The 17,600-nt window shown below is 39.7% G+C and overlaps 1 protein-coding gene across 14 annotated transcripts in view; it reads right to left on the reverse strand.

The window, feature by feature from the left end:
• The window catches only part of CTNNA3 (catenin alpha 3), a 444,137-nt gene that overhangs the window by 86,644 nt on the left and 339,893 nt on the right, over positions 1-17,600 (reverse strand). For all 14 annotated transcript variants that reach the window (XM_058421607.1, XM_040071778.2, XM_058421606.1 and 11 more), the window contains one exon: positions 498-649. In XM_058421607.1, coding sequence (XP_058277590.1) covers positions 498-649 — 152 coding nt within the window. The remainder of the gene's footprint in view (positions 1-497; positions 650-17,600) is intronic.

Raw genomic sequence — 17,600 nt, forward strand, 5'->3', positions numbered from 1 at the left:
CTTCAGGAAAAATGCAATGGCTGGTAAGCACAGTGATTGTAATTGTTTAAGACTGAAAGAAATCAGGTTAAATCTCCTGGTGTAAGGCTGAAATGACTTGATATGGGATTATCAGGATCACCTGGAAATACTCTGTCTCCTACGTTCCACAGGTTAAAGCTCAAAAACTGCAGGAAGATTTGGGTTTGTAGCTGCAAGTTAATAATTAATGAAGTGAACAAAGATCTTTACCAATCAAACATAACTACACATTTTTAAAGAAGTAAAGACATTTTTATGAAACCTTCTGATGTGGTACTCAATGCAGTTCTGGACTTCTGGAGTAACAATCACACATGTTTCACTGTAGCCCAAACTTCCCAGGTCAGTTCAACCTGGATATGAGCTGGGGGACAATTACCACCCACACAGTTCTCAATGCTCTAAAAAATGGCCTGACATCCTGACCCATTTCAGATATGAGTATGAAGACAACAAATTACAAGCTACAAACTTACCCGAATCACCATGACTGAGCACCTGATGTTATGAATTGTATCGTACACCTTCTTGGAAATGTCCACAAACTGGTTGTCATCAAACAGATGCACCGTGTTCTTGCTTAAGCTCTCCAATGCAATATTTACTTGACTAATAAACTCTGGAATCACTATTTAAAAAAAAAAAAAAAAAAAAAAATCAGTGAGAATAAAGAGGATAGAACGTGCAATATTTTTTCTTTTTGGCAAAACATCTGAGATTGATAAAAAAACTTTCTTTTCTAAAAAATATTACAGTAATAGTGCAATTACTTTTAAGTGAGAATACATTTGTAGTTTTTATCAGAGTTGTAAAAATGCCATGGTGAGCACATAAGCTGAGGGTGGTTATACAGTACTACAAAGAAGAAAGTTTTAAAAGAGGAGCTGGAGAAGCAGGAGAATTTGTTCGTGATTTCAATAGTGATTTTACCAAAAGAATCAGGATGAATAACATGGCTTAAAGTTGGAATCACAGCTGAACAGACTTCCACTACTTCAGAATCTGCTTCCAGTCTGAATGGAAATGTAACTAGCAGAAGATTGATGCTTTTTCTTCAACTGAGGAAGTCCCACAACTGTAACCTGAATTTACCAGGGCAATTTATCCTGTTTGATTGAATCAAACAAACTGTGCATTTTGAGGCAGTTTGATATTAACCTGTGCTTTTCCTGTCACTTGGAGTCCAAGGACATAGAAGAAACAAATGCAAAATTATAAAACTCAACTTGTGTAATATTCAATATGAATAACAAACCTCGTGGTACTAAAGCTCTCTCTCCAGCAACGTGTTGGTTTCAAACACTAATATTGTTTGTGTTGCACCCTCCATTCCACAATTCCACACTGTGCAATCTGCAAATTATTAACATATGAAAGCAATACTACTAATACAATAAATGTGGAACATTCCAGGCAAATTTTGAAGTATATAATAAATTTGTAGGCAAAGCTTCAGCTGACGACAACTAGGTTTCTGAATTAGAGGACCTGGTAACTTGATACTTTAAATAGAAGGAAAGGTGCCCCAGTAATTCTTTCCCCCATTACTTTAATGACAAGACCCACATAACCCTTGGAGACACTTAAATTTATTCTCAAATTACAGTAACTTCACAGTCTCTGAACCAACAAGCTTAATTAAGTTACCACTTAATTGGAAAAACAGGGTATTTAACATCAGTTCTACCCTTTTCACATTATCACTGGAATTGTCTCACCTTCAAAAGGGTCAGTGGAAAGATTTATAACAGTACAGAAAAAAGACAAGGTACATTTTTCATTTGCAAACAAATAAAATAATGAACAACAAGTGCCTATTTATTGTTTAAAAAAAAAAAATTCAAAGAACCACCACTGAGAGAGAACTTTTCTTAATTTTATAACTTTTTTTTTCCAGTTAAATGAAGATCTCAACCCCTAGACTATCAAAATAATTCCAAGTGGAGCAACCCAGGCTGCACATGGGTACATAATCACCACCTTAGGGCTCTCCTCTGGCAGCATTTCAGATGGGCTTTGCAGCCACAGCACTATTACACAGAGAATTAAACCATGACTATATTGTCATTCTAAGATATGCACACACCAATCTGCTAAGGAAGTGTGAAAATACACTTGGGGTATCAAACAGACCTTATTTCCGGTCATTTCCCCTGTGAGTGATAGGATAACTCTCTCAAATCCAAGACTACTGGGATTTATTTCAGTTTTCAGTTTTGAGCTTCCAACCAATGAATAAAAAAAAAAAAAAAAAACCAAAAAAACCCAACCAAACAAAAAACACCCACCAAAATCACCAAAACAACAGCAACAAAAACCCATGAGCATTTTGGTTCATGTATGAGCCCTTACCCATGGATAACTGGCATTCAAAATACTTCATAGACCTCAAATGGTCAGGCAACCCTCTGAAATACTGCATCAAGTGGACTCAAATTACACCAATAACATATATCTTTCCTGCACTTGGCTTTTTTCTAGGAAGCCTAAATATAGTGGAGAAGTGGATGCAACAGAAAACAAGTGGAAATTGTTCATTTTTTCAGTCTTTCAAAAGCAAAATTAAACAAGTAAAATTAAAAATACCAAGTGTTAGATAACTGAGAAATTTTTTTCTGGGGAATTGTTTCATTTGTACATTTTATTTCTGTTTTCTTTATGTTCTGTTTCTCCTGCAACAAAAATTAAAAGCAAATTTCAATATGAGCATCTGCAATTCTGTTTTCCCTGAGGGAGAAGATGCAGAAAGGAGCACGTTTGGAAAACACCAATATGCTCATAAGCATAATGTTCGAAGTCCCTAAAGGAATTAAAGACTTCTCACTATGAAAAATACATTCTTGAAATTAACCTAATTTGTTTTAAAATTCATCAAGTGTTCCCTAATTTCTCTGTTTTTTTTAATATAATACTATTCATATTTCCTTGTCGTCTTGATCTTCTAATATTTTTGCTTGATTTTGTCCTCTTCAATCAAAGCCAACTAGTGAAGCCAGTCTGGAGTTTAATAGCTGTCAGGGCCCAGCTCTTCATACAGAAAACTCAACTTCATGAACCCCTTTACTCCAATTAGCAACTCTGTGCCTGTGGTTTTTAACAATCAAATGGTCAGGAAAACAGATTCTCAGCTTTGCACAAGGCCACTGACAACAGGTGAGAGCACAAGCCACTGTGCTCATACCTTTAAGTTCGGCTGTGTTAAGCGATTAAAACCACTTCAGCCACCAGCAAAGCAGCTTGATTGAAAAAGCAACAGTCTCAAAGCTAAACTGTCCACGTGTCCAACACTCATCTAAAGAATGTCTTAACAAAAAAAACACACCTGACCAGACATGAACAGTCACCACCTCTTAGAATGGACTAGAAAAAAAAAAAATCTACAAAATCATTATTTTTTAAAAATTAAAAATGTTTATGGTTTTTCACTCAGGGAAAAAAAAAAAGGGAAGAAAATAGCAAACCAACAAATTTATCTCAAGAAACAGAATTTGTTGTAAATAATCAGTTTCCCTTCAGTGTTTATCCACATCTTACAAAGACTGTGAACTATCCTAGGGTGACTTTACGATGCTTGTGTCACCAGTTGTCCATTCTGTTTGCGCTGGATGTTAAGTTCTACACCTTTCAGACTGGTTCTGAGAGCAAAGGGGGGAAGCACGAAGCATTTGTTTGTAGAAACTGCTCTGACTCCTCCACATTCTGCTCCTGGACTGTTGTCTGCAGCATGGACAGACATGTCCTTTGCTTTTAGTCAGTTTAGCTAGCTGAGGCAGGGAAGTTCCCTGGACTGTTTTTTTCTTTTTCTTGGAACTGTTTAAATCTGTTCTGGACTAAAAACCCAGAAAAACACATGGATGTCACGCCGGCAGCCCACTGGGGCCCAGGACGGCATTTTCCAGCACCGGAGGGACTGGTGAGAGACTGGGTGAGCTGAGCTGCACCCACAAAAAGGACTTTCTCAATTTTGCCATCTCTTCAGAACAGCAAGTGGTTTTATTGTTTAATGTTACTCACTTTTATGCTTGTGAATACTTTGCTTGTTGAATAGAGTTTTTTTCCACTTTTCTCCAAGGAAATCTTTTCCTGAACCAGCTGGGGGAGGGGATGCTTGAATCTGCATTCTACAGGGACCACTTTGGAAATCTCCTCCCAAAAATACCCAGTGGTGCCAGCAGACTGGAAAAGGATGGCAAGATCCCACTAGAACAAAGACTGAAGAACAGCTCCTTCAAAGGCAGCTTTGAAATGGAAGCGAGAGCAGAGGCAGTGACTGAAGCTCTCTGTGGCACAGCTTCAGAGCCCAGCTACACACACTGCAAGCTCTCACAGCTCTGGCTTAACTCAACTCCAGTGGCCTTTCAGCACAAGAGACGACTCTTGGTCATTCAGCCACCTGCAGGCAACTTCTGAGGCCAAACAAAAGTCATTAAAAAAAGATCATTTGAAAAAAATAAATTTGGGCAAGTTGGAGTGAAAAAATGTTGGGTTTTTTTCTGAAGAAAATCATGGTAAGTTAATAGTCATGAATTAGTCATGAATTTCCTCTTAACAGGAGAAAACTTCCAAAAACCCCTCTAAAGAAGTACAGTCAAGTAAGGCCTGAAAAGCTACTGGATAAATTTCATACAAAGCTAGCATGAGAGCAGAGCACTGAAATAAAGCAGATGTGCAGGCAGGCAAGTTAATAGGGGTGTGCACAACCTAGACTTACACCAAGGCACAGGTGGTGGCAGCGTGAGAAGTGACTTGATACAAGAGGCGTGTACCTCCAGTATTTTATTATTCCTCCATAACCTGATCCCCTAGCATGAAAGACAGCGTGATGGGTGTATAAACAGGATGCTTCTAGAGGATTTAAGCATTCCCCATTGCAAGAATTCAGTGGAAGTGAAGAAAAATATGATTGTAAAAATTAAAAACACCGCTATCTCTGAAATGCAAGGTAATACTAGAAAAAGTAAAAAATATAGTAAATAGTCACACAGCCTTTATTCAGTACTTCTTTATTTAATGACACTCTGAGATCAAATAACAGTTTGCATCTATTGTGATTAAAACATAAGCATTTGTAAATTTCTTCTGGGAAGGTACCTAAGAATTTCAGAGGTAAGAACATTGCCTATTCCAGGAAGCCAGTTTTACTGCTAAGTATTATGTCTACTCTTAATGTCACTTCAATCCAGAAAGGTATACAAAGAACTAAAACAAAACAAAACAAAACAAAACCCTAAGCTGAGGCAACTGTGCTGGCTAAGGGACACCACGTGAAATACAAGGGATCTGCTGGCAGCAGCCTGAGTCACAGCACCCAACAGGCAATTCAGAATGGAACGGACTGTTTCAGTGACTGATGGAGATAGTTTCATTAGAGATGTTCCAAAATACATTGAAATAATAATAGAATTACTGCAAAAAAGAGTACTCTGCACTCACTGCAAAAGGCTGAGCTGAATAACACAAGTTTTGAAACTCCAACTTGTGTCTGTTACAAATCCACATAATGCAATCCTAATATGAAGATCAAACTGCTTCTGAAGCTGATTGCACTATGGTACAGACCCTTAATTCAAGCCTCTATTTCTGTGATACAATGTTAAATTGGTAACTTTTTATTAGGGTACTGTACCCAAAGGCTTTCCAAGAGATACATTTTCATTTATATACACACATATATATGAGAGAAGCAGAAGAGCTTTATGACTATATGCATTTGATAGAGCCCTTATATTAGCATTCATATTCAGTCACCTTATTTGGTAATGAGCTTATAGGTTTTATGCAGGAAAAGGTGTTAACTATTTGTGGAACTTACAAGTTAAGCAAAACCAGCTCATATTCCTCTGGCAGTCACCATCCCCAGCCAGTGTATGAGAGGCGCAATCTCAGAATCCCCCATTGTGCCCACTCCCCTCCTCGACTATTTAGAGCATAAAGAGCTGTAAGTTATCCTAATGAAATTTAATATTTCATGCTGAATTTCTGCATAATGACAGTGTAATACAAAACAAAGTAGCCCAGGCAGAGGCCTGATGCCCATAAAAAGTCTCCTAATGAAAGCAAGCTGTAATCAGTATCTGCTTCTCTAACTCAGACCTGTGCCAACTGCAGCTGTGCAGAGGCATTCTGCAGCTTGCAAAGCTGCCAGACGGCTGGCAGACCCACATGCACACAGCTGAGCATGTATATACATAGATATGTAAGAGCAGAGAGAATTACCCAGCTATATGCAAATGAACATCATGAATATTTTGTATGCATATGTTTACAGACATTTATACATTAGCTACACTGAACACAGCAGTTGTGTGGTACTAGATTTTCACAGCTAACAAGGGTAATATTTTTAGGAGTTAAAAGTCCTGAATCTGAGAAATATTGATAGCGAGTGAGACCTCATTATTGGCAGTGTGTGTAATTAATGAGTGACAATCTAGTAAATTGCTGCTTTTAATTTTGAAACAGCCCTAATTTATTCTTCCTCTAAACACGCCCATGACAGTGATTCAGCTTCCTACCTGGAACACAGAGTTATTTTGCTTTGCACCAGGACAGTTTAGATGCACACACACAGAAGCTCTGCCTGTTCTCCAAAATGTATGGGCACAGGGGATTGATTGCTTGGGATTTTGGAATTCCTGGACTTTGTCCCACACAGGTGCCCTCTCCACAGCCTGGCAAACACATGGAACACTGCACCTGGGAATTACAGCAGTGACTTGCAGCTGAACATCACAGTTCAAGGCTTCAGGGGAATCCCTCACTGGGATCTTCAAACGGGTTCTTTGTGGGCATGGTTTTGAGGGAGTAGATGAGTCTCCCTGTGTAAGGAACTCATTAGAGACAGGTCACAGGATCCAAAAGAGCAGAAAGATAGTTTAAATCATTTACATAATACTCCTTTTTTTTGAAGCCCTGTACCTAATACATTTTGCTGCCATGCTCAAGGACGGACTGACCATGAGATGCCAGATGAGAACGACATTTCCCCCCAGGACAGATGAGAGAAATTTCAGAATTTATTTCTCATTCCTTATCAGACAGTGTGAACCATGTGGGCCTGTCTTGTCTCATCAGTCCCATGCTACAGCAAGGCATCCATGAGCTGTGGAAACAACCACTACTCCTCAGTTCAGTTCACAGCCCAGAACACACCCTTCCTTCCTTCAAGTGCAGTCCCTGGGTTTCATTTAGAGGCATCCGTGCTACATCGAATGGCACACGGATAGACAGGAGCTAAAACTAGTAAATACCTAAAGTCTGTACCTAAAAAAAAACCTATAAACACATCCGAAGCTCAGGCAGCAAGAGCAAGGAGACAATTAATGAATCAGGCAATTCCTACCAAATACTCCCAAATTGGGATTTTCCAAATGGACTGAGCAGGACACAGAAAATGCCATAAAAAGGAAATTAAGAGGAAACAGAGGTCTTGGGGGAGTGACTTCATTCTACATAAGAGAGACAATCTGAACAGAAAGCAGAGCTTTTTAGTAATTTAAGTGGGAAAGAAAAGTCCTGAGAGTTTAACAAGAATAAAATTTCAACCACCCCAAACCTCTCCCTGTGAACCTTGTTTGGCTGCATAGTAGAAGCACTCTGCTATAAACCACCTAAGCCAAAGAATGATGTTAACTCACAAAAACCTCACAGTCACCCCATGAGGGAGAAAGGTAGGAAGAAACAACTACGCACAGCAAATACCAACACACCAACTTGATAATCGCTCCAGCCAATTCCTTCAGCGAGGAGGCACAGCTGTGGTGCTGAACTTAGGAGGGCTTGGGACTGGCTGCCTTTCATGTACTACAGTAACTTTATTTCAGGAGGCACCAGTGTTGTTTCAGAAGCTCAGAACATATAACTGAGCCATACTTTTCCAAATATAACTATGCTGACAATGAATTGGTCTTCAAAACATTAACAGCAGTCAACAATTCAAACATTTAATTTTGAAATGCAGCCAGCTATTTTGGTAGATTACTAGAAATACTGTCTTTTTAGAAATCTGGTTCCCAGTGCGTGTAGCATCAACCTAGAAAACCTTGAAGTTACTGAATTAGCCACAAAGAATTAGGCACTGCACATGATTCCAAGCTTTTTTTTTGGCCCAGACAAAAAAAAAATTGCATATCCCACTGGGAAACATCAGAAAACTAATACAGCTTTTTAGGCAGAGTCAGATACCATGTTTTTGACATATGTTAGCAAACAAATATACAAGACAAAATGTCCTTGGACAAAATGTATTTGGGAAAAGGGTCGCTACATTTTAGTTCTATGTCTACTACAACAGAAACTTGGAATAACTGAAATATTTAATCAAGAAGAATTATTTTTCATGGAAGACTGCTGACATTTAAAAAGTAAGCACAGGAAAAATACAGCTTGGTAGCCAAAATCCTCAAATACCTAATTACAGTGAAATACCAATAAATGTTGCCAACTGCAGAAAAGCTATTTTTCTGAATGGTGCCAGAAAAATACCGTCTCTAAATTTAATATTCAGAACTAGCCTCAGAATGATTCAGAAAGCAGTGACTCGTGACAGACTGACTCTGTGTGCGCTTCCTGCCTTTGCTGCAGCCCCTCAGAGCAGCAGGACCCTGTTCAGTGGGATCACAAACACTGGGACCAGTCAGAAGGACCAGGAACCCAAGGGCTGCATGACAGCAAGACGAGTCAGTGGCAATTGCGGCAGTGGATTTGAAATTAGGTTCTAATTGCTGAAGCCCACCATGTAAGCTTTCATTATTACAGTATATTATTCACAGTATACTGAAATGGATTAAAATCAAGAGTGATAAAGGGATGCTGGTACATTTAACAAAAATGTTCAACTGTAGCATATAATCATTCAAGAGCAACAAACCTGCTAGCTGCAGAAGATGAAATCCCCATGGGCAGCTTGTGTGTGGCCAAGGTGACAAACTCGAGTGGCTCTGTCTAAGGGTTCAAACCAAAACCTGAACGGGCTGTTGGCACTCTGTATACCAACCAGAACTGCATCCTGTATTACACCTTCTGCCCTACAAAGAAACCTTGTCTTACCCAACTGCCTACCAATAACAGAAAAAAAAGAAAAAAAATTATACTTCTGCTCTTTTGGATGCTGTGACCTGTCTCTAATGAGTTCCTTACACAAGGAAACTTCTTCAGTATTAACCTGAAATCTCTCAATCAACTAGTGTTTAAATAAATTAGCAACATTTATGGCTATTAGTGCTAACGCTGCTGTTGCCAGCAGAGAAAACTTCTTCAGCTAAAGAAAGTTCTGTACCAGAATGTAAAGGAACAGTTGGAGTATCACTGGTAACAGGTACTGACTGCTCTGCACAGACACTCAGGGAGAACTCCAACTGCAGTGGACTGCTGACAGACAAGAGAGGAACTGCCAATTACATTTCCTGCTACATCCAATTCTGTGGAGAGACTTCGGAAAGGCTGAAAAGGTTCCAAAGATGTTTTTGTTCTTTACTTGGGGTTTAGAGTTTACAAAGGCTGACTACAAGAAAGCTTCCTCCCAACCTGCAATGCAGACATAATGATTTTCCTCCAAGATACAGAACAGCAGACTATTAAAGATTCAAGAAATTCAGTTATCAGCTCACAAACAATGGTTAGAAACTGAATAAAACTACTCTGAATAAAACTAGCATTATTAGAAAGTGAGTAAAACTGTACTGAACAAAACTAGAATTACTTCTAACACTATTAAGATACAAACTCTAAAGGTATTTTTAGGTACAGGTTCTTTCTTGCCTTACTTATCTCACAGAATAAAATAGAAGCAAGACAAGTGAACACAAGAGGACTATGTTGTTATTTGAAAGAAATCTGGAGCACTGCTGAAAAATTTACTATTAGTTCCCAGGAAAAAAAGTAATTACCACGGTTTGAAAAGAGCACACTGAAGAGTAAACAAACACTTTAAAAACCAGAGCACCTACAGATTTTAAATGTTTCTTTGACTATTTGGAAACACATCAAACTAAACCACACTGATGGATTGCATCCATCTGCAGTGTTTCTATGCTTGACCACCATTTAATATACAACACTTCATACAAGACATCTGTATTAGCATTCTGGAGAAATCTGCAGATTTTGAATTAAGCAGATGCAAACATTTTTACACTCCAAGTCCTTCTCAATAGTAACAGTATGTATTTCTAATAACAAGCAAGTCACTAAGCAGAGAAAACTCTTCTCTAAGAATCTGAGATTACTACAGCAGAGTATGAATGCCCAGATTAAAATATTTAATTACCCAAAAAAGATGGCTCTTACATGAATGCAGCTGATGTCTAACACAGGGAAAAAATCCTACATACATAATTTGAAAAGGATTCTGCGTATCACCTCCTTAGACAAGACCAACACAACATCATGTCAGTCACAGCTTTGTCTAGGTAAGTCCTGAAAACCTTCAAAGACAGAAATGCTACTGCATCTCTGTTCTAGTGCTGCACTACAGGGAATAAACCCCCTGCTCTGTCCACACTCTCCCTGATTTTCTCTGCAGCTTGCGGCCACTGCCTTAGTTGTGCCACCTGTCTCTGCCATGAGTGAGTGGCAGCAGAGTCCCTGCAATTCTCTCATGCGGCATTGTCCCTTGGCTGCCACCTCCCCATGCCCAGCTCTCAGTCTCTCCCCCTTCACACAAGTCACCTGCACTAAGGCCCAGCCCATTCTCAGTATCCTCTGTTCTCCAGAAAGCTTTTCCTCAACAGTTTGAGTTTGGCAAGGCCTACTTTGGGAAGTGTACAGTGGGTATCATCCTCTTCCCAAGGGTCGCATTCTTACATCTTTCCCATCTTACTCTGGCACTCCTGTTATAATCCATGTATCAACTTGGATGTTTGGCACACTATCAATAAATGTTGTTTATTTTACCATGAATGCTTCCTCAGAGACCTGCTTCATGATATTTCCTGAAATCTAGCCTCCCCTTCCTAAAAAAATAAGCATATCAAAACCAACAGTATGCTGATATTAGAATTTAGAATTTAGTATTCTTAGTATTCTTAGTATTTAGAACTGCTCACTAAACACTTCTGACTTCAGACCAAGGAATCCATTTCAGGCAATTATCATAAGCCTCCCTCAACATCAAAAGCAAGTTTCCTAGGAAAACACTGATGTTCTGGTACAAGGAATGCCACTTGAAGCTGTCAGGAAAGAAATTATAAAATTGAACCATAAGGAAAAAAATAAAACAAACAACAAAATCCTCAACTAAACAAGCTGTTGAAAAACATTCCATGAGAAAAGCATGACTGCTACTTTAAAATGCTTGGGAAGGCTGAGGAATTCTGCAACAACTTTTTTGCACAATACCCAAGATACAGACCTTCCCATCTGCTTACTGAAGCTGTCCACCATTGAATTTTTAATGTCGGACAACAATCAAAAAGGAGTGAGTGTGACAGACAGTTGCACATTCCTGCATGAAGCTCCATGACAAATGCTTCAATTCTGATGGCTGCATCCCTTACACTTTGTCTGCTACCTACTGAATTATTCCAAACAGCTGCAGCTCTTTAGTAGCACTGGGTAAACTGAGGAGTCTGGTCTGGTGTTCGCATCAACTGTGACACAAAACAAAGCCTACAGCAAACAAAACAAGCTTCAGAGATGACCTTGCTCAGCGATGGAATTCTGGTAGAAAACAGAATACAGTCCCACAAAATGAGCAGAAGCCCTGTTTACAGAAATTTATTTGGCATGTAATGCATTCAACACCACTTCTCCAAATACTGCCATGAATGGTGGTGACAGACTTACTGAGACAAGGTGAACAAAATGAAGGCAAGCTTATCATTTATGGGTTCAGCTAGAATCAATTTTACTACGTTAACAAATTTATAATCCAAACATACATACACAGGCATATATAAATCCTACTGAATCATGCATATGCTCCCCCCATCAAGAGCTACTGCATCATTTCCAGATCTAAAAGTTCACGGTTTATAAGGAAGGAAGCACGAAGAGCTGAGGGCACGCTGCCAGAAAAGAATCACTAAAAAAAAAAAAAAAAAAAAAAAAAAAAAAAAAAAAAAAAAACCACAAAAAAAAAAACACCTTAGAGTGGAGTTGGATGTATGTAGTTGGAAATATTACTGGAGGGAGGCAGGGCGATCATATAACTTTATGACAGGCCATGGCACAAAATTATGAATTTTACTATAAAAACATAAAAATGCATTTTACATGCAAAAATGAAAACTGTGAAAGGTGCTTTTTGTAAATTCTGTTTTGGAAATTATCTCTATGAAGAACTTAAGAGTGAGTTACAGTTGAAGAACAAAAAGATACTGCAATTTTTCAGGTCTAAGGAAATCCTTACAGAGATTGGATTCATATTCATATTTTAAACCAAAACAGTTGTCACAGATACAATGAAATAGACAATGAACTCTTAAGTACTGATGATTTATGAAATCAAGTTACTTAGTTCACAATCCTGCTTAGGAGGCAAATCATGCTCTGACATGTAAATGTCATGGCTCCAGGACATGTCAGATGAAGCCAAAGCTGCTCATTAAAAACTAAAATGTTCCTAACTGCAAAAAGCTTGTAAAATAGACAAAAAGTTCAGCTTCTGTAAGAAAGATGCCGTCTCCATCATATTACACTGTTCTAAAATACAACAGGATGAAAGGATTCTTTGAATGTGGAACAGCAAAGGAAATAAATAATCAACTAGTGCCTGAGAGACAGCAAGTTAACCACGGAAAAGTGCAAGAGACACACCATGCTCGTAACTCTCCAAAAATGCCAAGTAATAACAGCATCGGGGTTTGTAGGGGCAAAATCACAAGATACACATTATGACAACAGTAATGAGATAAACTCTGTTCCAGAGGCTCTGGAAAACACATTCCAAAAGTTACAGAGCTGGAAGTGAATGAAATGTCCTTAACAGTACAGAGGTCAAGGCACTTAAGAGCTTGTGCGAGAAAGTCACAGCTGAAATGAAGGTAATGATTTTGATATGAGCACAGAGATTACCTTGTGCGAGTTTGAGAGTTTGCTTCAGCTAAAAATACGCAGTAAAGGGAACAGCAGGAGTTCCCTGATCTTATCAGCTTAGGGAAGGGCTGTCATTAATGAAGGGACTCTACTGAACCAGACCATCCAGAGGTCCTTTTACACCACTAAAAGATCTAAAAGACAGAGATATATTAAAAGGAATATATTAAACAGACTTTGGCGAGTCACTTTTTAATGTAGCTCCAAGTAAGGGAAGATTTATCACAAAATGTCACATGCAATGACTACAGAAGGGAAATTCTTCTTGAAAAAATCCAACAAACCAACTAGCCAAAAAAAACCAAGCCCACAAAACACTGTAGAGAGAGAGGAGAAAAAAGCCATTACTGCCCATTAGTATACTGCCATTCTCACTTTCCCTGTATGGCCTGTGGAAACTGCAGAAGCAAAGACAACACTGGTGTTCAGTGGTGTGCTCACTTTAAGGAAGGCTTCCCCAAGTGTCCTCTGATCCAAAATTAGACTGCAGGTAAACCAGGCTTCAACCAAATTGGCAAATTTATTACCATGGGAACAAGACTTAGAATCCATCCAACATCCTCACTTTTCCAGTTCTTCCACCAATGTCACTCAAACCAAGAGACCCTTCCCCCAGCTCCCTCCCTCTCCCCATGTACCACAGATGGAGCAAGACCACGTGCCAAATCCATGGCAGGTACCAGAAAGGTATTTATGATCCTAATCCAGGAAATTGACTTAACAACAAAAAAAAGTGTAAGACCTGTAATGTTCTTAATTTAATGAAAGCAGGCAGAAACACCAATTAAAAATGTCCACTTCTTCAATCCTACTCCAATATTATTAGTTCACTTCTAATTCACTGACTTCACGCGGTGTCTGTTCTACATACCCTCTGTTTTCTTTCTTCTTTCTCTCAAGGAAGAGTTGTGCTTTACAAACTCCATGTTGCTAGGAAAGGGTTAAATCTGCCCAGGCCTGCAAGGGCCATGTGCAGGCTCTGGGCTGCAGGGCTGAAGAAAATGCAAAGCTGTGCCGATGGAGGAGGCTGGTAGATGTCCTTTTTTCCACCCCTCGGTCTCATCTAGGGCGACTCGGCTCGGAGTTGTTATGAAGCTGCAGGCTTTCTTTCTTTGCTGCCAGCGGTGATTAAGCTGGGCCATGGCTTAGCCTCTTCTGCCGTGGCCCTGAACACGTGGTCTGCACTGCCGAACTGCAGCCGCCCTTCTCCCCCGCTAGTAGCTGGGGAAAAGGGGGCTCAGCCAGCTCAGGCCGCTCCCCATGCAGTCAGCAGCCCCCGGAGGCTTGGCTGGGCCCAGCCCGGCCGCCCAGAGGGACAGCAAGGCCTGACCCGGGCCTGCCCACCACTGAAGATGTTACCTCATGGGTGATTCCAAAGCAAGAGAGCAGTCGGCTGAAGATGAGAGTTTTAAATGTCCTTTGCAAAGTCACATTAGCATCCTTATTGGTCAAACTAGCAGCCAATATCTTGGCTAGCTTCCTGATAGGTCCCTGTTCTCCTCCCCACCAAAACCACTCCACAGTCCTCGCAGGGAAAAAAAATTTCACATTTCTATATAACCAGAAAACAAAACTGTGCCAACCCAAGATAACACCGCAAAAAACAATGTTATTACCTTCAGAAACACACCTTCCTTTCATAACAATGCTGCATTTTAAATGCTGCTCTTACTAAGATTTCTCTTTGGACGGAGGGAAGTTCTTGTACAGAGTGTGCTCAAGGACTGCCCTGAACAGTGTGTCTGCATTGGGCACTCTGAGGCTGTCATTGAGCAAGGCCTAGGGCAGCAGCGCGCTCAAGTGCAGTTTGCTCTGAGCACTGTAAATGATCACTAAGTGCAACAGCATCTTACAGAAGCAGAAGTGTAGTTAAAGGTACCTTAACGCCCACACAATGCCTATAATCAACATGAGCATTACACTGTTATTAACAGTGAAACAAAGATATTTTTGAGCTACAGAAAAGGAAGAAGAGATTGGCAAAAAGAATTTACAATGTTCAGGGTAATTTTTTGATTACCTGGAACACAAAAAATGTTGGGTTTTTTGCCTCTATTTTTCAGAACACTCTTATACTGGAAGCAAAAAACCAGTGTTTAAATCCAACATTTTTAACAGAAGGATCAGAACAAAGCCCTACAAAAAAAAAAAGCCTCACTGCAGACTCCACCAAATGGAGGTTACTGACTCTGTAATAGAGTAACAGCCACAAGAATGAAGCGTTATTGCTGAAGTTATAGTCTTAAAATCATCATGTACCTCATAAAAAGGCATATTTTAAGCTATCATGTAAATACCCTCACTGTTTTTCTTGGCCCATTTTTTTCCCCCCTTTTTAGTTCTTAAAATAATTCTGCTGAACAGTCTCTTATAAGCTGTTCCCTATCTGGATTGTGCACCAATTTCATAAGTTCACCAATTCCATAAGCTTGCATGCTTAGGCCTCTCGCCTTCTTCAAATGTTTTGGGGATTTTCATTTTTTTGTATACTTTGAAGCGACAAGAATCGATCCTCTTCTTCAGCAGTTCTTTGGGTTTCATAAGAAAGGGCAGAATTCACTGAATACTAAACAGACTTGAACAGCAAGTATTCTCTTTAGATCTCATTCTGACAGTGATGAACAACTGGCAAAAAAATATTTTTTCACTGTCTTCCTAAATTAGTAAAACTAATGATTTTTTTGTGTGCCCCACAGAATGAGTAAAGTCCATTCACCTCATCTTAGCCACCCCTAAGTAATTTAGAATAAAGCTGGCCATATTGGTATGTTTTACAAGAGGTAAGGACCTTCAAGAGCCCATTCATCCCATCTAAGGATCCTATCTGAAGATACATCTTAGGAAAAGTCAGCAAAGTCTCTGGAGGTGCTCCTCTCTCCCCTGGCTCAGGTGGCTTTGCCAAAAGATGACAAAATGAGTACTAAGTTTCAGAGAGGGCAGGAGAAAACAGAAAACCCCCTCTTTCATTTCCTCTCAGGAGGGTGTCTTTTGGGTGAAAGAGTCACAATTCTGCAGAAGAACAATCCCTACAGCAGAAGACTTGAAGCAGGGGACAAAGGAAATGGACAGTCATTTCACATAAGCTGCTGTGACAAACCTGTAAACTGGAATTGAAGAAGGCAGGTGAAGCAGCCAGGAAAATACAAGCCATTAGCTTGTGCACATAGGCTTGTGAGACATGGAAAAGCTGAATAAAAAGCTCAAGATGGAAGGAGGCCTGTATCATGAAAACACCACCTTTTTATGCCTAAAATAAATTACCTTTTCCCAGAGGAAAGCAACATAGTAAATTTAATCCAACCTGGAGAATCAGTTAATAAATTACTGTACAGGAAAGCTCTGTTTCAGGTGTAGTAGATCAGTATTAATATAGGGGCATTCAAATGCCCACACTGAAAGAGCTATGAAGAGAAAGGGAAGACTGAAATGTGACCAATACAGCAATCTTGGGACCAGGAAATAAATAAATAAATTCATTAGCACAAATAAATAAATTCATTCATAGTGGCACATAATATCATGTTAAAATATGCAGCCAAAAAGGTAACTGAGGCCTGTGAAATTTTTAAAGAAAATCACTGAACACAAACCCAAGCACTACAGAAGAAGTCTAAAAGCTTAGTATCTTTGGCCCACTGCAGACTTGCGGCACTTAAAACACTTCTCCACCCATTTCATTGTGGTTTTTTTGGTTTTTTTGTTTTTTTTTTTTTTTTACAAGATCTGTAGACATCTAAGTAACTAAAAATGTATACATATATTTACACATATATGTATATCATTATACTTTGGCATTAAAGCAGAACTGCAGACCAAATTTACAATACAGACTTTTTACTCTATCAACAGATATATGCCATAATATAAATTTTTGACTTAAATTTAACTGCTGCAGACTCCGGCAGGCAATAAAATAACAGAGGAGACTGGTATTTTAAAGTACAGAACAAGGTCACCCTTCCAGCTCTGAAGAAGAAATACCTTTGGATTTTACAAACTGAGTTCCTAAAGGTTTCACCTAGTTTGATAAAACAGTACACAAACCCTACCAAAATGCAACAATCTGCGTATTTCTGTCTGACAGTTAGATTGAAACAACCAGACACTAACGACAGAGGCAGCAGCAGTAAAGCTTTCACAGCCCTAACCACACCAGAACAGTCTCAAGCTTAACTACTTTACCCTTGTATAGTCAAAAGAGGCTCCACCGGGCTAAACTCACTGACTCCACAAGTCAACACATACACCCCATGGCTGAACACTTTTCTCCAGGTCCCCACGGTTTCACACCGTGGGCCATGATGCTCAGTGCTGACTTACAGCCACCTGCACTGAGGCCTTGGCCAGAATGCTCTGCTGCTCCTTACTACCCACACACCTCCACACTCTTGCCACACAAACCTGAGAGCAGGAGGACAGAACACGGCCCGGTGTCACTGTGGTGTGGAACAAGAGCACAGCCAAGCACAGTGCTCCCTCCTCACAGCAGGAGCATCCCTGCAGCTGAATCAGCACAGCCTCAAGGACTGGGGATCAGCAGAAAC

The sequence above is a fragment of the Hirundo rustica genome, chromosome 8, assembly GCF_015227805.2.
Source record: "Hirundo rustica isolate bHirRus1 chromosome 8, bHirRus1.pri.v3, whole genome shotgun sequence".
NCBI classification, from domain to species: domain Eukaryota; kingdom Metazoa; phylum Chordata; class Aves; order Passeriformes; family Hirundinidae; genus Hirundo; species Hirundo rustica.